At 52.0% G+C, this 10,430-nt stretch overlaps 1 protein-coding gene across 1 annotated transcript; it reads left to right on the plus strand.

Moving 5' to 3' along the window:
* Positions 1-3,355: 3,355 nt before the first annotated feature.
* On the plus strand, positions 3,356-9,772 carry FUNDC2 (FUN14 domain containing 2). The gene is made up of 5 exons (XM_056491561.1): positions 3,356-3,410; positions 3,880-4,030; positions 5,301-5,376; positions 6,497-6,631; positions 7,048-9,772. Exons 1-5 carry the CDS (start codon positions 3,392-3,394, stop codon positions 7,123-7,125), a joined length of 459 nt encoding a protein of 152 aa, XP_056347536.1. The 5' UTR covers positions 3,356-3,391; the 3' UTR covers positions 7,126-9,772.
* Positions 9,773-10,430: the final 658 nt, after the last annotated feature.

Here is a 10,430-nt window from a genome sequence, read left to right on the forward strand (position 1 = left end):
GATGGACACGTGGGAGGGTTGGGATAGGCTGCTAGGAGGGATGCTCCAACTCTGGTGCTGGAGTTCTGCATGGGGCAACACAGAAGCTTCTTCACTCTAACCCTGGCAGAGATGCTCTGGGCATGCCATGGGATGACAACATCTAGAGATCACAGAGGACAGTCAGGAAAAGCATCCCTTGGGGGCTGCAGTGGCAGGAGCTAGGACACAGTCAGTACTTAAAGGTTGTGACACTGGTAAGTACTGAATTAACCACTTTCAGCTACTGGGAGGCAGCTCCAGGTTCCTGGAGAAATAAGAGTAAACCAGAGAGACAAGGTCTAACACAGGGTGTCAGAAAGAAAATATTATCATTATATTCAAGACTGTGGGAAAGGGAATCCAGATGTGAAAATTGGAAGTAACCTGGGGAGGGGGCCCAGATCCTGGCCTTAGCTGCACACAGTGACAGCTTTGTACAGACACATGAGAGCCAGTGTGGAGCAAATCAGGCCAAGGACAACTGGACATCAAGAGGGAGCCCAGCTCCTCCTTGGCCCAGCATGCCAAGCTGGACCCCACATGCCCCAGCAAGAGCAAGCATGGTCCAGCCAGTGGGTGCCATTAACAGCTGTGGGGCTTCCAATGGCTCTGCAAACCCTTGTGGGAGCCTCTGCAAACTGTCAGTGTCACCCATGGCTGGGCCAGGCAGCAGCTGTGCCTTTGAGAAAGTTGCAGAGAGGCATTGGTATTCCATTCCTGCCTGGAGCTCATCTGCCCATCCCCAAGGGCACTGTCCTCTGCAAATGTGATGGAAAAGCCACAACAGGCTCCTGCCATGGAGACTCCAAGAGAAACATATTTTGCCAGAGCCAAGGACCCACACGCACAGAAAGTGCTGGTTTTTTCCCTGAAATGTGCAGTTCTCAGAACAATAACAGATTGGAACAGATAAAAATTACCCAGAATAATTTGAACCGTATCTAATCTCTTCTGGAATTTTTTTTTTGTGTGTGTGACAGAACAAGTGATGCGTGACAGCTTCTCAGGAACACGGAGTATCTCAGAAGCAGCAGCCATGCACAGGACATTCACCCTTCCCAGCAGCAGGAAATCGGCTGTGACACATGGCACAGATCTGTCTGGAGGACCAGGCAGGCCCCTTATATCAGCACTTCGAAGCTACTGCACCCCAGAAGTGATGGGGCAAAGAGGGGCTGCAGCTCAGTGCAGTTCTTGGATAGGCAAACTCACAGACACAGTAACCCAGGGAACAGCAGTGCAGCAGGGCTGATGCCATCACTCACCCCTGATGGATGATTTTCCATCAGGAAATCCATCCCTGATGGACCTACCCTAGCATCAGAGTAGAAATACTGACATGGAGGAGGTCCCAAAACTAAGCCTGCTTTCCTCTGCTGGATTTCCCTACAGTAAGTGGGTCAGTGGAGCATTTCTGCTTTCTCTCTTGTTCCTCACATCAGAGGCATCTCTGAACGAGTCAGGCAGCAGAAGCACTCGCTGGAAGCTCCCATGAGCTGGTGAGCTCAGCCTGGCCATGGAGGCTGGAAAGTTTTGGTGGTGCCAGGGGGAAGAGAAAGCCTTTGAGATGGGGAATGGTGTTTCATGCCTGTGCCTCCAATGCTGAACACCAGGAAGGCACCTGGGAGGGAGCTGCAGTGGCTGTGGGCTATTGAGGTACTACTGCTGGGTTTGCTCCTTGCCACCACCCCTGTGTCACCCACTGCACCAGGCTGTGCCTAACCCCACTGCACAGGAGCCCCCAACCCTGAAGCACCTCCACCTTGTCAGCCCAGCTCCTTCTCTCCTGCTGGAGGAAGCTAAGTGCCTACACCAGATGAAGATGCACATGTACTAGGAAAGATGAGGCCATGCTGCAGGTGCCCAGGCCATCATGTGTGCAGGAGACCCCACAGATGGAGGTACCAAAGGCTGCATGGTACCTGGCCCCAGGGCATGAGGGCATCCCTTTGTCAGGGCAGGGGAGACAAAACCAGGGGCATATGCTGCACAGGAATGGAAGCCTGTCATGTACCAGACATGCAGGACACCCCAGTGCCACCTGACACTGCTGTTCAGATTGGATTTCTAGGGGCCAACTTGCCTCCAGCCATCCCTTCCCCAGCCACATCTTTTCCTTTTGTGCCTGAGGAAGTGCTGTCCTATCACTTGGGTCTGCGTACACGCTGCTCCAGCCAGTTCCCCTAATGGGGACAGTGCAGGAAATACGTGGGATATTGCTGCACTTCCCAATGCGTCCCAACCTACGTGCAAGGGGCAACGAGGTGCTGGGATGTCCTCACCAGTGCAGATGAGTGCTGCTGTTAGTTCCTAGAAGAGTGTTTAGTTCCTAGAAGATTGTTTGCTCCCCTACCTCTCCCACGCTGCCTACACTCCTGCTCCCACTCACACACTGCTTTCCATTAAGTGCAAATAAGGGTCAAGTCTCCTCTGTCACAATCTCTCCATGAGACTTTCTTTTTTTGCTTGTTGTGTCTGAGAATTTCCATATTTGCTACACCCTGGGCAGCTGCATCCCCAGCTGGGAAGTAGGTGGCATTTGTTCTACAGAAGCTCAAGTGAGTAATGGCCCAGAAATCAGAGGCGTCATTACTTCAGGGGAAACAGTAAAACGTGTTCCTACCAGGCAGCGTGCCCAGGCTGCCCAACTCGACTCCGGGGCAGAGGGACAAGTCACAGCTGGGTGTGCTGGCTGAAATCGCAGCAGCATCCAGGACCCCCAGGCTGCTTCCAATACACCTGAGCTCCAGGTGTGCCAGGGTGCTCAGCTGCCCAGAATGCTGCTGGGTTTGGGGTGCTTTTAGCAAATGGCAAAAAGCACTGCTTCTGTGCGGTGACAGCTCGCAGCCAAGCAAGAGCTCCCATGTCAGAGGAAGAAACCACCACGGGCTTTAGGGACCCCTTTGTCCCTCCCTGAGTGCCGCTGCTGCTGCACACCCGGCAGGGTGACCCGAGGAGCCCCGAGGGGCCGCTCCGGGCGGGCGATGCTGCGGCAGCACTGGAGCCCTTCCAGAGGGAGCATCGGGGGCAGCCCTGAGGCACGGCCGAGGCCCGGCCGCGCTGCGCCCCCGCGCCCTCCCTTGCGCCCCTTTCCCTTCGGGCCCGTCTCCCCTCAGGCCCCTCTTCCTTCTCGCCCCTCTCCGTGTCTGCCAGTCTCTCCGCCTCTGTACCCGCTCTCTCCCCTCATCCCTCTCCCCCTTCATCCCTCTCTCCCCATCCCTCTCTCCCCGTCCTTCTCTCCCCGTCCCTCTCCCCGTCCCGCTCTCCCCTCATCCCTCTCTCTCCCCGTCCCTCTCTCCTCTCATTCCTCTCCCCTCGCCGCCTCCCGGTGACGCGCGCTGCCTGCGCCTGCGCGGAGCGCAGCGGCGTCATGGCGGTGCCGGGCGGAGGTGGGCTGGGCTGGGCTGGGCCGGGCCGGGCCGGGCTGGCCGAGGATAGCTCGGGGCGCGGGTCCCCCCACCCCTCTCCCCTGGCAGCGGGTGCCTGGCTCCTCCAGCTCGGGCTCCCCCAGCTCGGCCTCCCCGCTGCAGAGCGCGGTGTCGTTCCCTCCGCGCCGCGCGGCGGCGGCTGCCGGGGCCTGGCCCCGCCTGAGGGCCCGAGGGGGCGGCTCCAGGCACGGGCCCCCAGCCCCGGCCGCTCTGCGAGGGGCGTCCCCGAGGGGGTCAGCGGTCCCGGGCACGGGGTCCCGGAGGCCCGGGGAGGGGACTGAGGGCCCTGGGAATTGCCAGAGAGCGGGGAAGTGTCAGTCCCCGTGAGCTGTGTGTGTGGGCAGGGTGCTGTGCCCCTGGGGAGGCACCGGGCAGCTGCAGGGGCTGTGGTACGGGAGTCCCAGCACTGAGCCTCTGCAGGTGCCTGCAGGTGCGAAGGACGACACGTTCAACGTGCTGGACCTGGCAGAGTACACCAAGAACCGGCCCTGGTGGCGCAAGATCTTCGCCCCCAACTCGGGGTCGAGCGCTGAGAAATACAATGTGGCCACGCAGCTGGTGATCGGAGGGGTCACGGGATGGTAAGATGTGCCGGGGTTGCCCTTGCTGCTCATGGCAGGCGCTGGCTGGGTCTTTGGGGACACGCTGACAGGTGCTGGGTCATGTGGCAGTCATTCAGAGAAGGCAGGTGCTAAGCCTGCTGTCCCCTGGCACGATCTGCTGAGGTCTGGGAGGTCTTAAGTGCTGTCTATAACTCGAAGAACTGAGACTGTCTTGAAGGGAAGAAAATTGCACCGGTCTGTAATTATTTTTAACTTCTGGCAAAAAGTAGTGCTGTTGAATTAGGACAGGCAAATGTGAACCCCTTGAAACAAGGATGCCTTCCCCACTGGAGGTGGATCAGGCATCTGCATTAAAAACCTCCTGGGATCGCAGTTCTTGGGATTTCCTGTCACTTGTAGCTGGGACTGTGAGTGGCTCTATTTGCAATTTCATTCCCACAAGATTGTTTAAGATTTTGTGTAATCATTGCTTTGCCTCTTCCCATGCCCCTCATCTTCACCTGGACCAGGGTAATTATTTAACAGTGTATGACAGAGCTTTGTCTCCTCACAGAAGTGTGACCTGGCCACCTCTCTCATGAGTCTTCACTAAGTGTATTCAGAAATGGGTAAAGGCAGGTTGCTGTGTTGTTTGCAATGCTCATAAGGAAACCATGTTCCAAGGAAAGTGTGGTTTGGGTGGCACAACACACCAGCCCATGGCTGCATGACTGAGCAATGGGGTGGTGCTGGCAGGAATGTTTATCATGTCAAAAGCAGGTAACCCATTTTGGAGACCAGAATAGCCTTAGATCACTGCTGTGCCTGTTCCACCATTTTTCTCTTCTGAGAAATGAAAAGATAAAGTAGGTAGTTGTTTACTGCTTACTTTACAAATAAGTAAGAAAGAGGCTTGTGATTTGCTCGCCATGCTCCATCATGGAGCAGCACATGTGCTCCCTGATTTCCCCTTAGAGATTATACCAGTTATAAAAAAAAATCAAAACATAAAATCACTTGTTGATTTTGGTGAAATCACAGGTTTCTGGTTCCACTTTTGGGAGAAGGATGAGGTTGAAGAGATAAGAATCAAACTGAAGAATGCTGGAATGTGACAGCACAAACTGAAAAGCCATAAAGCTGGGTGTAAATCCTTCTCTCTGGTTTGACATGGGTTTCTTCTGCTGTTTGTCAGGCTGTCTCCAGTCTTGGGTAATTCCTGCCAAAGGCAGCCTTGCCTGTGGGAAGCATAATGAGTAGAGTGTGTGTGGTGTTTCATTTTCCTGACTGAATCCTGGTTGATTTGTAGGTGTACTGGATTCATCTTCCAGAAAGTTGGAAAGCTGGCAGCGACAGCAGTGGGAGGAGGCTTTTTCCTACTTCAGGTGTGTATGAAGAGCAGCCCAGGCTTTCTGAGAACTGTGCTGCTGGGGACAAAGGTCTCTCTGTGAAGCACTGCTTGTTGGGACATGTGGGGTCGGTCTGCCCCTCTGCTGGGGGCTTTGTGTTGCTGTGAATGTCAGAGGTGTGTGTTCTCCGGGGCACGTGGATGTAACAGCAGAGCAGGGTCAGTGTGCATAAACTCCAGGGTTGCCAGTGCACATCCACTGAGGATCCTCTACCAAAGGCCAGGCCAAAGGCACAGGAGAGCTGTTACTGCAGGGGCACCTGAGTGGAGCGTGAGACAGCCTTCAGCTGCAGTGAGCCATGCTGCTGCTGCAGGACAGGCTGACATACTGAGTCCTGTGGCTGTGGGCATAGTGTCCCTGGAGGAACAGCCCTGGATGTCAAGAAGGATTTATCTGTATCTGTGATATGCTTCCTGCCCACCTGGCTTCCTGAGGAGTCCAGCCAGCACAGATGGGTCTCGCTGTAAAGCACTGGGGAAGAGGAGAAAAAGGAGATCTCTCTCTTTCCTTTACCACTTCAGCTGGTTTCCAAGAGCTCTGGCATTGAGGGAAGCTGCTTGGACATGTTCATGTATCTGGTGCATCCTGCAGGTAGAGCAGCTCTCAGGCCTTGTTCAGCTCTCACCTGTTCGCTCCTCAGGCAGACAGGTCTTGTGTATGACTCATTCTCCCTCGCTCTCCTGGTTCTGCTTGTTCAAAGTCAAAAGCTTGCTCTGGAGTTCAGAGGGAGTTCCATAGCTGAATCACCCTGAGCAGATAAAATAGTTTGAGAGGAATGGACTATTAATAGCTGTGCCTACCCACAGCAGCAGGAGAACTGCAGGGAGTCCCAACAATATCCATGACAGTTGTGTGGGGGAGGTGATTTATGCTGGGGAAGAGAGGCTGAAGCAGGCTAAGCTGCAGTGTGTGCCCAGCTGTTGGGGGATTACTGTGGGAGACAGATGTTCCAGGGGTGGTGTTCTGTCCAATTTTTAAGCCATCTGGGCCAGTGCGTTGGTGGTGGCTGTGGTCAGGGAAGGTGGGTGATCAAGGGTCTGTTTAGCCATGGTCATGCAGGATTTCAGGAACTTTTTTCTAATCCTCAAAACTCTAGATTGCAAACCACACGGGATACATCAAGGTGGACTGGAATCTAGTACAACGGGACATGAACAAAGCCAAGCAGCAGCTGAAATTTCACAGCAGTGGTAATAAAATGCCTCCAGAAGTGAAAAGCAGAGTGGATGAGGTGAGACAGCTTTCTCAGGGCGTGTGCTGGAGGGACAGCAGAAAACAGGATTGACCCCCTGAGCTGTTATGGATGTTCAGTTGTGTAAATACAAGGAGGGAATTCTTGCTTGACAGCAAAATTGGAAAGATGGCAAAAGCTGTGGATGCTGTCTACCTAGAGTTTAGGAATACATTTCCCATAGCTTTCTCCTGGAGGAGCTGACTGCTCATGGCTGAGCAGGGTGAAGATCTGGCTGTGTGCTGGTGCAGTTGGGGAGGGGAGGTCGTTAGGTAGGAAGCCTTCCCAAATGTGAGCAGTGGCATCTCTGTGAGCATCACCCACCTCGAAGAACAGCCTGAGGGATTTCTTCTTTGCAGGAGGGTCAGTGGGTGGCCTGATGTTGAATAGTGTTTTCTCTTGTCACTCTTGCTTAGGTGGTCATATTTCTGAAGAAGAATGTTGTCCTGACTGGAGGGTTTGCCGGAGGATTCCTGCTTGGAATGGCATCCTAGAAACTGCACTCTCCTCTCATGCCTGACCTCCCCTCCCCTACTGCTGTCTCTCACTTAGAAGTCAAAGGATGTTGCCAACAAAGTCAGTTCCATCTGCTCACAGGTTCCAGACCATATTTCTTACAAGAGTGCTTCTGACTTCCACCTTTTTCTTCTGTCTGGGCTGTTAGTGTGCTGGCATTGGTCTGGAAGCTTAAAACTCCCAGTGTGTCGTGATTTCCCACCAAATACGCCCAGTCTCAAATTTTCTGATGAGTTTCAACTTCATAAAAATGTAGTGGCAGAGGAACCTCTTAAATGTGCTTCTTCCAGGTGCTCAGGACTGTTTGTGTACCTTTGTCTGCCAGTATATGTGTCAAACAGCTGTCAGCTCTTCAACACAATTTAGCTTTCAGTATTCCTGCCCTGGTACCTGGAAAACTTCTCTTCACCTCTCAGAGGTGATCTGTGCAATCCAAAATGTGGTTGACTGTCCTGGAGTGGATGCAGAAGTGTCAGAGGATAGCCTGAGGTGTGTCCAGGACAGGAGAATATGGATTTTCCTGCCCTTCTCCTGCTGTTGCACTGCACATAGATGGCCATTTGGCTTTGTCTCTGCTGGTATCCTTCCCCATACCGGAATTGCAGCACTGGCACTGCTGATGGAAACCACACTGAGGCTGACTCTCATCATATGTTCTGAAAGTCACCAAGTTCTGTGCTGTACAGCCACCTGACTGCTCAGCCTTGAGGCTCTCCTGCTTCCAGCAGGCCCAACCTGGCTGCATCAGATGGGGGCACTGGAAATCACCCTGGGCCTCTGACTGGGATTTCCACATCTACCATGACCTTCTCTGGTCGCTTTGGCATTGCTGGTGCTCTTTGAGCTATAACCATGTGGGACAGGATTGTAGACAGGAAATGCATCCCTGCTTAGGGTATATTGTACTGGTCCAGATCCCTGTTGCCAGCTGTACTGGAGAAAGGGGGATCGTGCAATCTGGAGTGCAGTCCTTTACTTGCCTCTGAAGAGCACAAATTCCTTCTCCATGGTCTTGGCAAGCAGCTGAAATGACAAAACTTGTAAAAACCAGACTGTGCTCTTGTGAGAGTGGTTCATTTGCATACTTCTGCCTCAGTTATGTTTCTTCCTGCTGTGTGTTTGCCATTTCCACAAGAAAAGCTGTTTGCTTAATTCCATCAGCTGCAGCCTTCTACTGCAGGAGGTGAGACAGCCCAGGTGCAGAGCTCAGCTGTTTTTTGGACAATCAGTGTAGTTGTGTGCAGTAAAAACAGACATCCCCCAGAACTATTCTTCAAGCATAGGGAGTTGCCAATGTGGTGATGTCCTCCAGCAGGTATAGATAGGAGCTCTTGCTCAGAATGTGGTGTTTTATGTGGAAGTTAGCTGATCCTTCAATGGCAAACATGGTAGGGAGCAATGACACTCATAGGTGGGTGATTTGCAGCACCTGGCTCAGCAACTGCACCCCGTTTCCAGTACTGTGCAATAGCTTTGTGATCTGCTGCTCTCAGTATGGCTGGAAAGGGGATCTTCCCCTGAGAGCTGCTGGCAGAGCTGAAATGATGGGTTCTTCCACCAGAGGGTTTGGAATGAGCACTTGCAGTTGGTAATTTTGTTTCATCTGTGTTGATTAAGTGTCCGTGTTAGCACCACATTGATTAAGCTGAGGTTTTCTCACCTTCAGGATCTGGAAAGATGGTGCAGGTGATCAGGAGATAGAAGTTGCTGTCTTTGCTCCTGTCCTGCCATACAAGGCCAAGGAGAACGAAGGAGCAGGTGGGCTCACATCCTTTTAACAATGGCCTTCCTAAAGGCCATCCTGGACTGCAGGAGTGATGGGATGCAGCAAATAGGTCTTCAGTAAATTGGCGTTTAGCAGTGGGGTGACAGATGGTGGTGGTGGCTTTTTGGGATTTGGTTTGTTTTTCTGTAGGATCTGCAGACATGAACATGCCTAAATTGATACATTGGTCTTGCACAGTATCTCTTGTTCCTGTAGGACAACAGCACTGTTACTCTTTGGCTGGGTGGGCTGCAAAACACAACTTCTGAGATGCACTGATCTCCACAAAGCTGTCTCAAACGACAAAGCTCAAAGCAAATCATTAACAGACCTTAGGGATTTCTTTTAGGCTCGAGTAAGTCACTATTTCTGCCCAGCCCTAGGTGGGATGAATTCTGCTCAAGTCCCAGCTTGCTGCTACGGGGAGAAATGGCCCAGAGAGGGAGCTAAAATGCTTGTATTGCTGCTGAAAGAGGAAACAATTAGCAGAGTTTTGCTGAGTTTTATGTGAATGTAGGCAGGGAATGGACAAGGACATCAGGATGTGGCAAATCTTTCTGCTGTGCTGATGTAGGGCTTGTGGCTGGCACTGTTTGATGCTGTGGGTCAACATTGGAAGCTTTGATGTTAATCAGTTTCTGTGGGAATGCATTTTCATTGTTGCAGGTGCCAAGATGAGGTGTCCCTTTCCCTCCCCTCTCCTGCTCCTTTTAGTCTTGTTTCAACAACTCTGACATCCGTTACAGTATGTAACTATCTGTTACACAAGATTTCAGACACATTAGGCTTTTAAAGTGGTTTTATATATTGTATGTAAATGCTTGTTGAGGTGATATTTTATTAAACAGTTTTGCTCTAAATGTGTCTCTGTGTGAGGTCTGTTGGCTTCCTGCGAACCAGCACATTCCAGTCTCACTGAGACTGAGGGGAGCACCTACAGCCAGACCAGCAGCAGGAGTGCAGCAGGTAGCACTTGGGGACGTGGGTTAGTGGCCAACTTGGCAGTGCTGGGGGAATGGTTGGGCTCAATCTTAAAGGTCTTTTCCAACATGAAGGTTTCTATGAGGGCACCAGCCTCCTCTCACCCATAAGGTAACCTGGGCTACCCTAATGAATCCCTCTCCCTGATCATCCTGGCACCAATCACCCGTATTCCCAAGGAGCAGGAGGTGGGTCTGTAGCCAGCCTAGGTTGCCTCTGCTCAGTAAATTTTTTCCACCCAACTTCAAATAGACATGGAGACAAGGCTATTTCTTTTTCATAAGTGCAACAGAAGCCTAAATATATATATTTTATCATCTATTAGTGACTTTCTCGCCACTGTTCCTGCTCAGATAGGGCAAAAGAGAAAGATGAGCTACATGTCAGTGTTTGAGGTGTTTCACAACATTGTCATCACTTTTCAGGGACATTAAACCCCCTGTTTTATCTTAAGGGTTTTTTCTTGGGGGGGAGGGCATTGGGAGGGGAAGACAAGCCCTAAATTATTCTGCTCTTCAGCCCCAGTTATAAAAATAT

Source organism: Oenanthe melanoleuca, chromosome 4A, assembly GCF_029582105.1.
Source record: "Oenanthe melanoleuca isolate GR-GAL-2019-014 chromosome 4A, OMel1.0, whole genome shotgun sequence".
In the NCBI taxonomy this organism is placed as follows: domain Eukaryota; kingdom Metazoa; phylum Chordata; class Aves; order Passeriformes; family Muscicapidae; genus Oenanthe; species Oenanthe melanoleuca.

Bases quoted from the DNA above. Each gene is read 5' to 3' on its own strand.
- FUNDC2 (XM_056491561.1), top strand. The intron at 4,031-5,300 runs GTAAGATGTGCC...GTTGATTTGTAG, and splicing joins ATCGGAGGGGTCACGGGATG to GTGTACTGGATTCATCTTCC. The intron at 6,632-7,047 runs GTGAGACAGCTT...ACTCTTGCTTAG, and splicing joins TGAAAAGCAGAGTGGATGAG to GTGGTCATATTTCTGAAGAA.